Raw genomic sequence first — 18,584 nt, forward strand, 5'->3', positions numbered from 1 at the left:
AGGATAGCCCCAGCAGGGGCAGGCTGATTACACAACAAACTGAATTGACCAACAAGCGCAAGTGTGAACGATAGCAAAAAACAAACTTAACTTGAGAAGACTGGAAGAGAGCTGAAGTCCAGGACCTAAGAAGCAGACTGAATCACCAGCACCCGGATAGGGCGTCGGCTGTCTTATATCCAGTCTGATACTCCAGAGATCCAATCGTTATCTTCCTCATCAGGTGGCAGATCACTACCACTTAAACCAACCGCACTACCTCCTGTCACCACCAGAGGGAGAACGGAAGGGGAACTCTCAACTGGTGGAGCAGAAAATGAGTTCATGACATTACCCCCCCCCCCGAGGAGGGGTCACCGAACCCTCATCCATGCCACCAGGCTGATCAGGATGGGCCCGGTGAAAAGCACGAACCAATTTATTGGCATGAATATCAGAGGCAGAGACCCAAGAATTATCCTCCAGCCCTTAACCCTTCCATTTGACCAAATACTGGAGTCTCCGTCTAACCAAACGAGAATCCAATATTTTCTCTACCTCATATTCCACATTGCCTTTAACCAATACAGGATCAGGAGGTGCCGCCACAGGAACTACTAGCTCTACAAACCTCTTCAACAGTGACTTGTGAAATACGTTATGGATTTTGAACGTAACTGGAAGAGCCAATCGAAAAGAAACAGGATTAAGAATCTCCAAAATCTTATAAGGTCAAATAAATCTTGGCTTAAATTTTGGAGATGCAACCTTCATAGGAATATTCTTAGACGACAGCCAAACCATATCACACACTTTAAACCGGGGACCAATGGTCCTACGCCGGTTGGAAAAACGCTGGGCCTTTTCCTGAGAGAGTGAAAACTTATCCACCACTTGGTCCCATATCTGCTGCATTCTCACAACCACAGTGTCCACACCTGGGCAGGACGAATATTCCACTTGCCCTGAAGAGAATCGAGGAAGAAACCCAAAATTACAGAAAAAGGGTGACATCAGAGTGGCAGAACTAGCTCTATTGTTCAGCGCAAATTCGGCCAAGGGCAAAAATGAGACCCAATCATCTTCATCAGCAGATATAAAACATCTTAAATAAGACTCCAGGGTCTGGTTTGTTCTCTAAGTCTGCCCATTGGTCTGGGGATGAAACGCGGAGGAGAAGGATAACTGAATTCCCAGATTGGAACAAAAGGCTTTCCAGAATCTGGAAACAAACTGGACCCCTCTATCGGACACAATGTTCTCAGGAATCCCGTGTAACCGAACCACCTGTTGTAAAAACAAGGGCACCAACTCAGCGGAAGATGGCAACTTTGGGAGTGGTACAAGATGGACCATCTTCGAAAATCTATCACAAATCACCCACTCTGAGAGACAGGAAGATCAGAAATAAAATCCATTGAGATATGGGTCCATGGCCTCCTGGGCACCGGCAGGGGCATCAGCAACCCACTAGAACGAGAACAGGGTTTAGACCGAGAACAAGTCCCACAGGACTGTACAAAATTCCTGACATCACGAGATAAGGCAGGCCACCAAAACGACCGACTCACCAAATCTCTGGTACCAAAAATACACGGATGACCAGCCAATGCGGAGCAATGGACTTCAGACATCACTCTGTTTCTCCACTGGTCAGGAACATACAATCTTCCCATAGGGCAACGCTCAGGTTTATCCTCCTGAAATTCCTCCAGGGCGCGTCTCAAATCGGGCAAAATGGCAGAAAGAACTACCCCCTCACCTAGGATAGTAGTAGGCTGGGTCACATTAAGAGAATCAGCAAAGAAACTCCTAGAAAGGGCGTCTGCCTTTACATTCTTAGTGCCCGGAAGAAAAGAGACCACAAAATTAAAACGCGTGAAAAACAAGACCCATCTAGCCTGTCTAGGATTCAAGCGTTTGGCCGACTCCAAATAAATCAGATTCTTGTGATCGGTGAGGACCACAAATTGATGTCTAGCTCCCTCCAACCAATGTCTCCACTCCTCAAATGCCCATTTCATGGCCAACAATTCCCGATTCCCCACATCATAGTTGCATTCAGATGGGGAGAACTTTCGAGAAAAGAAGGCACAGGGATTCATCTTAGAAGTCACAGGGTCTTTTTGGGACAACACAGCTCCTGCACCAATCTCAGAAGCGTCCACCTCCACTTGAAATGGAAGTGAGACATCAGGTTGCCGTAAAACTGGAACTGAAGTAAATCTCCGCTTAAGCTCCTGAAATGCTGAAACCGCCTCAGGAGACCAATTCAACACATCAGCTCCCTTCTTGGTCAGATCAGTCAGTGGTTTGACAATACTAGAAAAATTGCCTATAAATTTACGATAGAAATTAGAAAAACCCAAAAACTTCTGGAGAGCCTTCAAAGAAGTAGGCTGAACCATAAATGGCCTGTACCTTGGCCGGGTCCATTTCAATAGTCGATGGAGACAAGATAAATCCCAAAAATGAAATCCTATGTACACCAAAGAGGCACTTCAATCCCTTAACAAACAGGGAATTCTCCCTCAAAATCCGGAACACAGTCCGGACATGTTACACCTGGGAATCCCAATCACTAGAAAAGATCAAAATATCATCCAGATAGATGATCAAAAACTTATCCACAAAGTCTCGGAAAATATCATTCATAAAGGATTGGAAGACAGAAGGGGCATTAGTGAGCCCAAAAGGCATCACCAGGTACTCAAAATGTCCCTCCGGAGTATTAAACGCCGTCTTCCATTCATCCCCGTGCTTGATCCGAATAAGATTATACGCCCCCCTGAGGTCAAGCTTAGTAAACCAGCAGGCACTCTTAACACTGGAGAATAAATCAGACATCAGAGGTAACGGGTACTGATATTTAACCGTCATCTTGTTAAGGGAACGATAATCAATACACGGTCTTAATGAACCATCTTTCTTGGCCACAAAAAAAAAACCAGCGCCTAACGGTGACGAGGATGGTCTAATATGACCCTTCTCCAACGACTCCTTAATATAAGATCGCATAGCATCATGTTCGGGTACAGATAAGTTGAAAAGCCGACCCTTGGGAAATTTACACCCAGGCATCAACTCAATTGCACAGTCATAACTCCTATGAGGAGGCAAAGACGCAGATTTACTCTCACGAAATACATCAGAGAAATCAGCCAGATAATCAGGAATAACATGAGACTGAGGAGAGGTGGAGAAAACAGGGGCGTCCCTAAGAACACACTGACAACCCCAACTCACCACAGACACAGATTTCCAATCCAAAACTGGGTTATGAGTTTGCAACCAGGGGAAACCCAGAACAATAGTATCATGCAAATTATGCAGCACCAAAAATTTACAATTTTCTTGGTGGTCTGGGGCAACTCGCATTATCACCTGGGTCCAAAACTTAGGTTTATTCTCCGCCAAAGGAGTGGCATCAATACCCCTCAAAGGAATGGGCGTCTGCAGAGGCATCATGGAAAAACCACAACGTTTAGCAAAGTCCAAATCCATCAGATTCAGAGCTGCTCCTGAATCCACAAAAGCCTTAGTGGAAAATGTGGACAAGGAGCAGATCAGAGTAATTGCCAAAAGGAACTTAGGTTGTATACTGCCCACAGCAAATGTGTGTGCAAAACATTTCTCTCGTTTAGGGCAGACAGAAATAGTATGAGAGGCGTCTCCACAGAAAAAACACAGCTTATTACGCCTTCTAAACTCCCGACGTTGTGCCCTAGACAAAACCCCATCACATTGCATAGGTTCAGACATTTGTTCAAAAAGTGGCAGTGCCTCCCGTGTAGTTTTACGTTCATGTAAACGCCGATCAACTTGAATGGCTAATGACATAGAGCCATCCAGACCAGAGGGAACAGGAAATCCCACCATAACATCTTTTATGGTCTCTGACAAACCTTTCCAAAAGAGAGCTGCCAATGCTCTATCATTCCATATAGTAAGGACCGCCCACTTTCGGAATTTTTGACAGTACAACTCTGCAGGATCCTGACCCTGGTTTAATGCCATCAGGGTTCTCTCAGCTTGATCAACGGTATTAGGTTCATCATACAACAACCCCAAGGCCTTAAAAAATGCATCCACATTAGTCAGAATAGGATTTTCAGGTGTCAGAGAAAAAACCCAATCTTGGGGATCGCCGCCCAGCAAGGAGATGACAACTTTAACCTGCTGCACAGAGCTCCCCGATGAGTTAGGCTTCAAAGCAAGAAATAATTTACAATTATTCTTAAAATTCAGAAATTTAGACCAATCCCCAGAAAACACATCAGGAGTAGGAATCTTGGGTTCAGCAGCATGTGACTGAATAAGGTAGGTGGAAATTCCCTGTACTTCAGCAGCAAGTTGCTCCACACGATCAGACAGTTGCTTAATCTCCATTAGGAAAAAAAAATCCTCCTACAGCCCCTGAAAAAAAAAGGAAAAAATACATAGAAAAAAAGTGTCAGAATTTCTTTCCTGCTTTTGAGTACCCTAGAATCTGCGGTATGGGGGCTGGTGATTCTGTTATGAATGGGAAACCGAGAAGGAAAAAACAAGACAAAAGCTAAGTCTCAGAAAACCAGAGAAGTTGATAACTATGCAGATCCCTGATCTTAACCGCACAACTAGAAGCAGTCGTGGAGCGTTCCTACGTTGGTCCTAGACGCCTCGTCACAACCGGAGAATTACATAAGCCTAAAGCAGGAAAAGAGGAAAACTAACTGCCCCAGAGCAGACCCCAAAGGAGAGACAGCCCCCCACATGTATTGACGGTGAAACAAGATGAAAATACAAACAAAGGCAGGAAAATAGGCTGAGCAAACGATGGGGCCCGGCTAACTATAAAGGACAGAAAAGGAAAGACACTGTCTGCAATCTGCCAAAAACAACCTACAAAAATATTGTCCAACACTTCTGATAGCAAAATTAACCCTGAAGTCACTAGACTTCTAAACCTATATCAGCACTCTGAAATATTCTGAGACAGAGCAAAAAAGAGGCCAATTTAATAAGGGACAAAAGCAGATTGGCAAATACTGATTTAAAGAAGTGGAATTTCAGCATAGACCCAGCAGGGGCAGGCTGATTACACAACAAACTGAATTGACCAACAAGCGCAAGTGTGAACAATAGCAAAAAACAAACTTAACTTGAGAAGACTGGAAGAGAGCTGAAGTCCAGGACCTAAGAAGCAGACTGAATCACCAGCACCCGGATAGGGCGTCGGCTGTCTTATATCCAGTCTGATACTCCAGAGATCCAATCGTTATCTTCCTCATCAGGTGGCAGATCACTACCACTTAAACCAACCGCACTACCTCCTGTCACCACCAGAGGGAGAACGGAAGGGGAACTCTCAACTGGTGGAGCAGAAAATGAGTTCATGACATTACCCCCCCCCTGAGGAGGGGTCACCGAACCCTCATCCATGCCACCACGCTGATCAGGATGGGCCCGGTGAAAAGCACGAACCAATTTACTGGCATGAATATCAGAGGCAGAGACCCAAGAATTATCCTCCAGCCCTTAACCCTTCCATTTGACCAAATACTGGAGTCTCCGTCTAACCAAATGAGAATCCAATATTTTCTCTACCTCATATTCCACATTGCCTTTAACCAATACAGGATCAGGAGGTGCCGCCACAGGAACTACTAGCTCTACAAACCTCTTCAACAGTGACTTGTGAAATACGTTATGGATTTTGAACGTAACTGGAAGAGCCAATCGAAAAGAAACAGGATTAAGAATCTCCAAAATCTTATAAGGTCCAATAAATCTTGGCTTAAATTTTGGAGATGCAACCTTCATAGGAATATTCTTAGATGACAGCCAAACCATATCACACACTTTAAACCGGGGACCAATGGTCCTACGCCGGTTGGAAAAACGCTGGGCCTTTTCCTGAGAGAGTGAAAACTTATCCACCACTTGGTCCCATATCTGCTGCATTCTCACAACCACAGTGTCCACACCTGGGCAGGACGAAGATTCCACTTGCCCTGAAGAGAATTGAGGAAGAAACCCAAAATTACAGAAAAAGGGTGACATCAGAGTGGCAGAACTAGCTCTATTGTTCAGCGCAAATTCGGCCAAGGGCAAAAATGAGACCCAATCATCTTCATCAGCAGATATAAAACATCTTAAATAAGACTCCAGGGTCTGGTTTGTTCTCTAAGTCTGTCCATTGGTCTGGGGATGAAACGCGGAGGAGAAGGATAACTGAATTCCCAGATTGGAACAAAAGGCTTTCCAGAATCTGGAAACAAACTGGACCCCTCTATCGGACACAATGTTCTCAGGAATCCCGTGTAACCGAACCACCTGTTGTAAAAACAAGGGCACCAACTCAGCGGAAGATGGCAACTTTGGGAGTGGTACAAGATGGACCATCTTCGAAAATCTATCACAAATCACCCAGATAACAGTCATTCTCTGAGAGACAGGAAGATCAGAAATAAAATCCATTGAGATATGGGTCCATGGCCTCTTGGGCACCGGCAGGGGCATCAGCAACCCACTAGAACGAGAACAGGGTTTAGACCGAGAACAAGTCCCACAGGACTGTACAAAATTCCTGACATCACGAGATAAGGCAGGCCACCAAAACGACCGACTCACCAAATCTCTGGTACCAAAAATACATGGATGACCAGCCAATGCGGAGCAATGGACTTCAGACATCACTCTGTTTCTCCACTGGTCAGGAACATACAACCTTCCCATAGGGCAACGCTCAGGTTTATCCTCCTGAAATTCCTCCAGGGCGCGTCTCAAATCGGGCAAAATGGCAGAAAGAACTACCCCCTCACCTAGGATAGTAGTAGGCTGGGTCACATTAAGAGAATCAGCAAAGAAACTCCTAGAAAGGGCGTCTGCCTTTACATTCTTAGTGCCCGGAAGAAAAGAGACCACAAAATTAAAACGCGTGAAAAACAAGACCCATCTAGCCTGTCTAGGATTCAAGCGTTTGGCCGACTCCAAATAAATCAGATTCTTGTGATCTGTGAGGACCACAAATTGATGTCTAGCTCCCTCCAACCAATGTCTCCACTCCTCAAATGCCCATTTCATGGCCAACAATTCCCGATTCCCCACATCATAGTTGCGTTCAGATGGGGAGAACTTTCGAGAAAAGAAGGCACAGGGATTCATCTTAGAAGTCACAGGGTCTTTTTGGGACAACACAGCTCCTGCACCAATCTCAGAAGCGTCCACCTCCACTTGAAATGGAAGTGAGACATCAGGTTGCCGTAAAACTGGAACTGAAGTAAATCTCCGCTTAAGCTCCTGAAATGCTGAAACCACCTCAGGAGACCAATTCAACACATCAGCTCCCTTCTTGGTCAGATCAGTCAGTGGTTTGACAATACTAGAAAAATTGCCTATAAATTTACGATAGAAATTAGAAAAACCCAAAAACTTCTGGAGAGCCTTCAAAGAAGTAGGCTGAACCATAAATGGCCTGTACCTTGGCCGGGTCCATTTCAATAGTCGATGGAGACAAGATAAATCCCAAAAATGAAATCCTATGTACACCAAAGAGGCACTTCAATCCCTTAACAAACAGGGAATTCTCCCTCAAAATCCGGAACACAGTCCGGACATGTTACACATGGGAATCCCAATCACTAGAAAAGATCAAAATATCATCCAGATAGATGATCAAAAACTTATCCACAAAGTCTCGGAAAATATCATTCATAAAGGATTGGAAGACAGAAGGGGCATTAGAGAGCCCAAAAGGCATTACCACGTACTCAAAATGTCCCTCCGGAGTATTAAACGCCGTCTTCCATTCATCCCCGTGCTTGATCCGAATAAGATTATACGCCCCCCTGAGGTCAAGCTTAGTAAACCAGCAGGCACTCTTAACACTGGAGAATAAATCAGACATCAGAGGTAACGGGTACTGATATTTAACCGTCATCTTGTTAAGGGAACGATAATCAATACACGGTCTTAATGAACCATCTTTCTTGGCCACAAAAAAAAAAACCAGCGCCTAACGGTGACGAGGATGGTCTAATATGACCCTTCTCCAACGACTCCTTAATATAGGATCGCATAGCATCATGTTCGGGTACAGATAAGTTGAAAAGCCGACCCTTGGGAAATTTACACCCAGGCATCAACTCAATTGCACAGTCATAACTCCTATGAGGAGGCAAAGACGCAGATTTACTCTCACGAAATACATCAGAGAAATCAGCCAGATAATCAGGAATAACATGAGACTGAGGAGAGGTGGAGAAAACAGGGGCGTCCCTAAGAACACACTGACAACCCCAACTCACCACAGACACAGATTTCCAATCCAAAACTGGGTTATGAGTTTGCAACCAGGGGAAACCCAGAACAATAGTATCATGCAAATTATGCAGCACCAAAAATTTACAATTTTCTTGGTGGTCTGGGGCAACTCGCATTATCACCTGGGTCCAAAACTTAGGTTTATTCTCCGCCAAAGGAGTGGCATCAATACCCCTCAAAGGAATGGGCGTCTGCAGAGGCGTCATGGAAAAACCACAACGTTTAGCAAAGTCCAAATCCATCAGATTCAGAGCTGCTCCTGAATCCACAAAAGCCTTAGTGGAAAATGTGGACAAGGAGCAGATCAGAGTAATTGCCAAAAGGAACTTAGGTTGTATACTGCCCACAGCAAATGTGTGTGCAAAACATTTCTCTCGTTTAGGGCAGACAGAAATAGTATGAGAGGCGTCTCCACAGAAAAAACACAGCTTATTACGCCTTCTAAACTCCCGACGTTGCGCCCTAGACAAAACCCCATCACATTGCATAGGTTCAGACATTTGTTCAAAAAGTGGCAGTGCCTCCCGTGTAGTTTTACGTTCATGTAAACGCCGATCAACTTGAAGGCTAATGACATAGAGCCATCCAGACCAGAGGGAACAGGAAATCACACCATAACATCTTTTACGGTCTCTGACAAACCTTTCCAAAAGAGAGCTGCCAATGCTCTATCATTCCATATAGTAAGGACCGCCCACTTTCGGAATTTTTGACAGTACAACTCTGCAGGATCCTGACCCTGGTTTAATGCCATCAGGGTTCTCTCAGCTTGATCAACGGTATTAGGTTCATCATACAACAACCCCAAGGCCTTAAAAAATGCATCCACATTAGTCAGAAAAGGATTTTCAGGTGTCAGAGAAAAAACCCAATCTTGGGGATCGCCGCCCAGCAAGGAGATGACAACTTTAACCTGCTGCACAGAGCTCCCCGATGAGTTAGGCTTCAAAGCAAAAAATAATTTACAATTATTCTTAAAATTCAGAAATTTAGACCAATCCCCAGAAAACACATCAGGAGTAGGAATCTTGGGTTCTGCAGCATGTGACTGAATAAGGTAGGTGGAAATTCCCTGTACTTCAGCAGCAAGTTGCTCCACACAATCAGACAGTTGCTTAATCTCCATTAGGAAAAAAAATCCTCCTACAGCCCCTGAAAAAAAGAGGAAAAAATACATAGAAAAAAAGTGTCAGAATTTCTTTCCTGCTTTTGAGTACCCTAGAATCTGCGGTATGGGGGCTGGTGATTCTGTTATGAATGGGAAACCGAGAAGGAAAAAACAAGACAAAAGCTAAGTCTCAGAAAACCAGAGAAGTTGATAACTATGCAGATCCCTGATCTTAACCGCACAACTAGAAGCAGTCGTGGAGCGTTCCTACGTTGGTCCTAGACGCCTCGTCACAACCGGAGAATTAAATAAGCCTAAAGCAGGAAAAGAGGAAAACTAACTGCCCCAGAGCAGACCCCAAAGGAGAGACAGCCCCCCACATGTATTGACGGTGAAACAAGATGAAAATACAAACAAAGGCAGGAAAATAGGCTGAGCAAACGATGGGGCCCGGCTAACTATAAAGGACAGAAAAGGAAAGACACTGTCTGCAATCTGCCAAAAACAACCTACAAAAATATTGTCCAACACTTCTGATAGCAAAATTAACCCTAAAGTCACTAGACTTCTAAACCTATATCAGCACTCTGAAATATTCTGAGACAGAGCAAAAAAGTGGCCAATTTAATAAGGGACAAAAGCAGATTGGCAAATACTGATTTAAAGAAGTGGAATTTCAGCATAGACCCAGCAGGGGCAGGCTGATTACACAACAAACTGAATTGACCAACAAGCGCAAGTGTGAACAATAGCAAAAAACAAACTTAACTTGAGAAGACTGGAAGAGAGCTGAAGTCCAGGACCTAAGAAGCAGACTGAATCACCAGCACCCGGATAGGGCGTCGGCTGTCTTATATCCAGTCTGATACTCCAGAGATCCAATCGTTATCTTCCTCATCAGGTGGCAGATCACTACCACTTAAACCAACCGCACTACCTCCTGTCACCACCAGAGGGAGAACGGAAGGGGAACTCTCAACTGGTGGAGCAGAAAATGAGTTCATGCCACTAGTCCTCCTCTGACTAGTTCCTGTGGGTGTCTTGCACTGCTGCATGACAGTCTCTTTACTCACACAGCCGTACACAGTCCAGGATATCCTCCGGTTCGCAGCCGGGCACCATATCCACCTGTTTTGCAATTATTACACACGCCAGTCTTCTTTCGGGCACAGGACTGTCCACATCCGAGACCAGTGACCGTGGAGGACTTGCATCTCTGTGTACACTGCGGGTTGCCAGGCCTATCTCTGGCCCTGAAACTCACTAAGCCCTACTCAGATCTACCTAACCCTTTCCTGCAGGGCTTTTATCACAGAAACCTGTGGCTTTCAGCCACATGGAAAACCTGGATCTGGAATGGGGAACAGACTGCATCACTATCATACTGCAATCTGTTTCAAACACAATATCTAGAGCAGGTTTTCCCTACCTCTGTCTTGGACACTAACATGTCTAAGACTAACACTTTCTTTTATTATCAGTCTGCATTGCAGTCACAGCTACGCCCGTGACTGCCATGCACACCTATGGCCTTCATACACCTCCGTGCATATCCTGGGTAGACTACACAGCGACCCCTACCTGTGGCATCTGTCACTGCTTCCCCGTTGAAATCCCAGCTACGACTGTGACCGCAATGCATTCCCATAGCCTCAATATGCCTCCATGCGTATCCTGGGGAGAACACACAGCGCCCCCTAGTTTTAATAGGGGTCACTGCCTCACAAGTCACATATAATTACTGCAGACTTTTCTTCTGAGACCAGACAACTCATTTAAACCAGATTTAAGGGGTTGTCTCATCACCAACTCCTTGAAAACATCTAATTTTTCTGGGGGGAACCCAAGGTCAACCAAGCATTAGAGTGGTACAGTAGAAATATGGTCTTCTTTTTAATACAAGGACTGTTCAAGACCAACAGAACGGGAGCTTCTTATACAGAAAGCCTCTCCATTCTGGCTCATAGGCGGAAGTTCTTATGGAGACCTTCCTCTATGACATATTTGTGGGAAATAAGGTTTGTGGATAAGGAATATCTGCATGAACCAACCCTTTTACATTTTTATATCATAAGCAAGGCCACAATTTGCATTTTATAGACTGTTCGTGTCCCAGAGTATGTTACCCATTACATTAACTTATCAGTTTATTATGACTCTACTGAGCGCTAGATTGAAGAGGCAGAAGAGGTCATCAGAACGTTGTGCTCCTTTAGCTCTGATTTTCTTAGGACAATTTAATAAAAGCTTCTGATGGGTCTCTATGCATGACCTGGAATTTAGGAAATAATAGTTATCCTTCAAGCAAAACGAAAAATTCTTCTGGAATAAGTATAACTTACACCTTTTTCTAATGGGTCAAACCACAGCTCATCACCAATTCGTGAAAGAGAGTGAAGCGCTTTTCCAAACACTAAGAAAAGAGACAACAGAGTAGCTTGATGATATTGTATTAACCAAACAAAACATGCAGAAAACATATCACAGATAAAAACAATATTTATTTAATGTTTCACAAGTAAGCATTGTGAATTTAATTAGGTAAAGCTGGCAGAGAATTCATACTGCATATGATTATATCATCCTAAAGGCCTATTACTAGAATCTGGGTGTCTAAACTGCCGGCATATTAGTCATTACAGAGTGTGCCGCTCAAGAATTCCAGTTGTGCTCAAAAGTTTACATACTAAGGCAGAAGTTTTGCTTTCTCTGCCTTTTTTTCAGAAAATATGAATGATAACACAAAAACTTTTTCTCCAGTCATGGTTAGTGGTTGGGTGAAGCCATTTATTGTCAAACTACTATATTTTCTCTTTTTAATTCATAATGACAACACAAAACATTCAAATGACCCTGATCAAAAGTTCACATACCCCATTTCGTAAAGGGAACCGGTCACCTCGTTTTTCCACAATAAGCTGCGGCCACTGCCTTTCGGGGCTTATCTACAGCATTCTAGAATGCTGTAGATAAGCCCCCGATCTAACCTGAAAGATAAGAAAAACAAGTTTTATTATACTCACCCGGAGGCAGTCCGGTTCGATGGGCGTCACAGGTCCGTGTACAGCACCTCACATCTTCATGCGATGTCATCTTCCTTGTTTCCTGTCGTGGCTCCTGCACAGACATACTGATCTGCCCTGTTGAGGGCAGAGCCAAGTACTGCAGTGCGCAGGCACCGGGAAAGGTCAGAGAGTCCCAGCTCCTGCGCACTACTGTACTTGGCTCTGCCCTCAACAAGGTAGAGTAGTACGCCTGAGATACTTTGAAATAGGCGAGATACTTTGTGGCATTTACGCACTAATGGCTTTCTTCTGGCGACTTGACTATGCAGTCCATTTTTCTTCAAGTGCCTCCTTATTGTGCATCTTGAAACAGCCACACCACTAGTTTTCAGAGAGTTCAGTATTTCAGCGGATGTTATTTGTGGGTTTTTCTTTGCATCCCGAACAATTTTCCTGGCAGTTGTGGACAAAATTATTGTTGGTCTACCTGACCGTGGTTTTGTTTTTACAGAGCCCCTGATTTTCCATTTGTTAATCACAGTTTGAACACTGCTGACTGGCATTATCAATTCCTTGGATATCTTTTTGCATCCCTTTCCTGTTTTATACAGTTCAACTACCTTTTCCCGCAGATACGTTGACAATTCTTTTGCTTTCCTCATGACTCACAATCCAGAAACATCAGTGGCAGGATGAAAGATGCAAGAGTCTGTCTGGATCCCAGAAACTCACTCAGCCTATATGCACACACACACTTATTACAAGCAAACAGGTCACAGGTGAGGATGTTACCTTTAGTAGCCATTCAAACCCATTTGTGTCAACTTCTGTGCATGTTATCAGGCCAAAATCACCAGGGTGTGAACTTTTTGATTTGGAGAATCCATTTTGGATTTTAAGTTCAGGACATCTCCTTCAACTCCTGAAATGTGCCCCCCTCCCTTGGCATCCCATCAAGGCCAAGTGTTTATCTTTAATTAAAAAGCTAGAAACAAACCCTTTGAAGCTCTTGATACAATGGTGTGAAATATTCTGTAGCTGCAAGTCAGCTGGCCCCTTTGTGTGACTAAGCACATGGTACAAGTCGCAGCAAACTCTGAGGTATTGAATCTGGAAAATGACCTCTAATACCAGAATGCAATATCTCTGAGACTAGCCGTGCACATAATCTGAATCGCCGTTCCTTTCCCCACGCGCTCATATTATTTAGCCACCTGTAGCACTCTGGATTATGGAGTTATAAAGCATAGCGAATAGGAATTACATACAGTAGGCTTATTTAGTCCCTATGCGCAGATAAAATCCAGTGGAACCCAGGGGCGGCACAACCAACCCATTCAGAGCTTTGGGCGCAAAGTTATGGGCCATCCATGATTCTGGAGATAAAATCATATTCTCAGACATGGGAAGAGGGAGGTAGCACAGCCCAGGGGTGGCAGAAGACTGTGGGAGGGAACAGCCTATGAGATATAAGGCAGCCACTCATTTTGGACTGAGTTTTTCTAACGGCCGGCGGACACGTTTGCTGACGCAGCCAGGAAAGCCTGTAACTAAGATTTGGACCTGTGATCCATCAGCGCCTCCCTGTGGTCACATGCTACATAACACGGTAATTGCAACCTATCTATACCCAATCCATTGTACTACACTCCTGACTGTATACCTGTATATTGTTCTGTAAATATATGCTTGTATATTTCTAGTGTGCCTTTTAGGCGATTAAATATAAAATTAATCTTGCGTTGCGCTTTTATCTCGATTCATGAATACCCATGTCCGCATGCTCGGTTGGTTATATTATATTCTTCCCGGGTTGGTTTCTGATCTGATATAAGCCTGTTGTCGGACGGGGCTTATGTCGAACGAGTAACTGATGGCAGAATACCGTATTGTTTTAGTGAGGAACTGTGGCAGTGACTGCCGGGAGGTTTAAATATATATCCCCAGCCTGGACTGGTGATATATATCCCCCCTCACTGGGAGCGCCTCACTAACTCGTACCTATAAGGGAAGTCTTTCCGGCAAATATTTGCCCTCGGTGCAGTTCCCTGATTTACCTGGAGCAATTGGTGGAGCCAGAGAGCCGATCCCTGTGGGTCCTTCTCTCCCCTCCCCCGAGATGAGCGAAGTCAACGTCCCGCTTCCCCTGTGAGATACCTCACAGGGTCATTTGGATGTTCTGGATTGTCATTCTAATTTAAAGAGAAAACACAGTAGTTTGACAATAAATGGCTTTACCCAACCGTTGACCATGAGTGGAGAAAAAATGGTTTGGTGTTATCATTCATATTCTCTAAAAAAAAAAAAAAAAAAAAAAAGGCCAAGAAAGCAAAAATTCTGCCGCAGTATGAAAACTTTTGAGCACAACTGAAACTGGGCACGAGTCAGAGCTAGCGTCTAGAGAATTAATGAGATTCACATTAGGCTTGATGTAATAACGAGGAATCCTCGGTATTGGACCCATATGTACTTTAGGTGCAATAGAAATGTATAGATTGAAATGATATCCAAAGAGAAATGTCCTTCACTCTCAGTAAGGTGACAATTGCTTTTGTGTTCTTGTCTTTACTCCCTCCCTCTTCCCTTCTCTTTCCCTTCTATGCAGCTTCTTTATTCAACATGTTTTTTTATTATACAGTACTTGTTTAAAAACTGTTGTAAATTTTAAATAAAAATATTTAAAAAAAAAGTCAACTGTACTGTGCTCGGGTGGTGACGAGTCACAATGTCAGGGCTCTTAGCACACTGACCAACTTCTTTGATTTCCACTGCACATCTTATGCCATCACTAGCTGTGTCCAGAAAGATGTAAATCAAGCAAGAATAGTTGTACTAGCAGCCAGGAAACTGTGGTCCCGATTCATCAAGACCAGCTTTTGTCTGGCAGCTCCCAAACCAACCGCAAGATATAGCAAGCCATCACTGGGAACTACCCAAGCTAAGGCCATGTGCACACAATGCAGATTTGCAGCGTTTCCGCAGCGGATTTTACCGCGCAGAAACGTTGCATATCCGCATTGTGATGTACACTCACTGGCCACTTTATTAGGTACACCTGTCCAACTGTGTGTTAAGACTTAATTTCTAATCAGCCAATCACATGGCGGCAACTCAGTGCATTTAGGCATGTAGACATGGTCAAGACAATCTCCTGCAGTTCAAACCGAGCATCAGTATGGGGAAGAAAGGTGATTTGAGTGCCTTTGAACGTGGCATGATTGTTGGTGCCAGAAGGGCTGGTCTGAGAATTTCAGAAACTGCTGATCTACTGGGATTTTCACGCACAACCATCTCTAGGGTTTACAGAGAATGGTCCGAAAAAGAAAAAAAATCCAGTGAGCGGCAGTTCTGTGGCCGGAAATGCCATGTTGATGCCAGAGGTCAGAGGAGAATGGGCAGACTGGTTCGAGCTGATAGAAAGGCAACAGTGACTCAAATTGCCACCCGTTACAACCAAGGTAGGCAGAAGAGCATCTCTGAACGCACAGTGCGTCGAACTTTGAGGCAGATGGGCTACAGCAGCAGAAGACCACACTGGGTACCACTCCTCTCAGCTAAGAACAGGAAACTGAGGCTACAATTTGCACAAGCTCATCAAAATTGGACAGTAGATTGGAAAAACGTTGCCTGGTCTGATGAGTCTCGATTTCTGCTGCGACATTCGGATGGTAGGGTCAGAATTTGGCGTAAACAACATGAAAGCATGGATCCATCCTGCCTTGTATCAACGGTTCAGGCTGGTGGTGGTGGTGTCATGGTGTGGGGAATTTTTTCTGGGCACTCTTTGGGCCCCTTGGTACCAATTGAGCATCGTTGCAACGCCACAGCCTACCTGAGTATTGTTGCTGACCATGTCCATCCCTTTATGACCACAATGTACCCAACATCTGATGGCTACTTTCAGCAGGATAATGCGCCATGTCATAAAGCTCGAATCATCTCAGATTGGTTTCTTGAACATGACAATGAGTTTACTGTACTCAAATGGCCTCCTCAGTCACCAGATCTCAATCCAATAGAGCATCTTTGGGATGTGGTGGAACGGGAGATTCGCATCAGGGATGTGCAGCCGACAAATCTGCGCCAACTGTGTGATGCCATCATGTCAATATGGTCCAAAATCTCTGAGGAATGCTTCCAGCACCTTGTTGAATCTCTGCCATGAAGAATTGAGGCAGTTCTGAAGGCAAAAGGGGGTCCAACCCCTTACTAGCATGGTGTACCTAATAAAGTGGCCAGTGAGTGTACAGTACCTTTAAAATGAATGTAAAAAAAAAAACGCTGTGCAGACGCTGCGGATTTTTCCGCGCGGTTTTCCTGCGGTACAAAATCCGCAGCATGTTGCTTCTTTTGTGCGGTTTTCTATCTCCCCTGTTACCAAATCCGCAGGGGGAAGACCGCAATGGAAAACCGCACAAAAACCGCATGAAAACCGCGTGAAAAATGGAAGAAATCCGCAGGAAAAATGCAGGTCATTTGACCTGCGGTTTTCTTCCATTCTGCACGGAAAAATCCGCAGGGCTCAAAACCCCGTCTGCACTCAGCCTAAGAGGTAAGCATTTATACCAGAGGGGAATGGAAAACTCTGAACAGCTGAGAACTCAGGACTGAGAGCTCTAGGAAACAAACAGAACTGTTTATCCCTTGCAATAACAGAGCAAGAGAAATCTACACCACTTAACCCTTGCAACACCATAACAAGGGAAATCTGCATAGCTAACTGGAAGGCAAAGCAGATCCATCCAGTGCAGGAGCACTTGCAGCCAGACGCTGCGATCTGATTCCTCTCTGTCGTGGTATCCCCCTGACCAGCTATGTCTGCAGGCAATTAGCGATTATTTTGATGATAAGTTCCCTTTAATAATGACAGAACTATTCCATGTACGTCACAACTTTTTGGCTGCCCGGATGACACTTCCTATAGAGTTGTGTCAGACACAAGAGTGGCAGTGGCACTGTGTTCATGGGGCACCCTAACTGATAATGGGGCTATAGTTAAGACAATTAAACATGTACCTGAGGGTGGAGATTAAACTGAGATTCTGTGGCATACAGCATTTATATTTCACCTTTTCCTTTTATTTTTACTTTCTGTAATGGTTGCAGAAGTAAAGTATTTTCTCCAGCTGTATAGAACAGATTGTACAAAGGGACCACAACAAAATGCTAACACAAAGTATATCATATACTGTACATCACTTTTTTTAAATGGGAGATTTAATCAAACCATCATGGTGACAATGGATTAGTGTGGATATACAGCAACACATCTTATATAGCCACAAATGTGAAGCTGCAAGAAAAAAAAAAAAAAGTTGATCCTTAAGGCCGGGGTCACACTAACCGACGCAAAATACGGTCAGAATTTTACATGCGTAATACGGATGAATGGCCCCTAAACAGTGCTCCGTATGTCATCCGTAAGCAAGGTGTGTTCGCGTATTTTGCGCATGTAAGCATCCACATGTAATCCGTGTGGCATCCGTATGGCGAGATTTTCTCGCAGGCTTGCAAAATGGACATATAATGGAGCCCTATGACAGGTTTTATAACACAAACCAAAGAATAGATATAGACACATAGAATACATATATATATATATGTGTATTCTACGTGTCTATAGCTATTCTTTCGTTTCTTTATTAAACCTGTCAGTGTGAGTTTACTGTATAGCGCACTGAATTGCCGGCTTTGCTAAAAGACACCGGGTGCGTATTTCTCGCAAGTCACACGTGTGGTCCGTGTGTAATCCGTATTTTTTGCGCACCTATAGACTTGCATTGGCGTACTACGGCCGTAGTACGCTGACAATCGCAGCATGCTGCGATTGGCACGGACCGTAGAATACGGATGAGAAATATACGCCTGGTGCGAGTGACCCCATAGAGAATCATTGATCCGTGTCTAATGCGTGCTTTTAGCGCCTCTCACTCGGCCGTATTCCTCGCCAGTGTGACCCCGGCCTTAGGCCTGTTTCACACTTCAGTTTTTCCTTTCAGTCCGAATCCGCCAAAATAGCGGAAAACGGATCCACAGGAGGACTGACAGGAACGGGTGGCATTGGATCGGCGGATGTACGGATCCGCCGAAGTTGAAAAATTAAAGGAACCGCGCCTGTGAAAAAAAAAAAAAAATTAAAAATACCGGCGATGTAGCGCAGTCCGGGAGCGGGTATGGTGACGCGGGAG

At 44.4% G+C, this 18,584-nt stretch overlaps 1 protein-coding gene across 2 annotated transcripts in view; it reads right to left on the minus strand.

Annotated features, from left to right (window-relative positions):
- The window catches only part of RAD9B (RAD9 checkpoint clamp component B), a 96,360-nt gene that overhangs the window by 74,722 nt on the left and 3,054 nt on the right, over window positions 1-18,584 (minus strand). For both annotated transcript variants that reach the window (XM_073565505.1, XM_073565496.1), the window contains exon 2: window positions 11,734-11,804. In XM_073565505.1, the coding sequence (XP_073421606.1) occupies window positions 11,734-11,804 (71 nt within the window). The remainder of the gene's footprint in view (window positions 1-11,733; window positions 11,805-18,584) is intronic.

This window comes from Dendrobates tinctorius, unplaced genomic scaffold (genome assembly GCF_039654945.1).
Source record: "Dendrobates tinctorius isolate UK_male_01 unplaced genomic scaffold, ASM3965494v1 ptg000003l, whole genome shotgun sequence".
In the NCBI taxonomy this organism is placed as follows: Eukaryota; Metazoa; Chordata; class Amphibia; order Anura; family Dendrobatidae; genus Dendrobates; species Dendrobates tinctorius.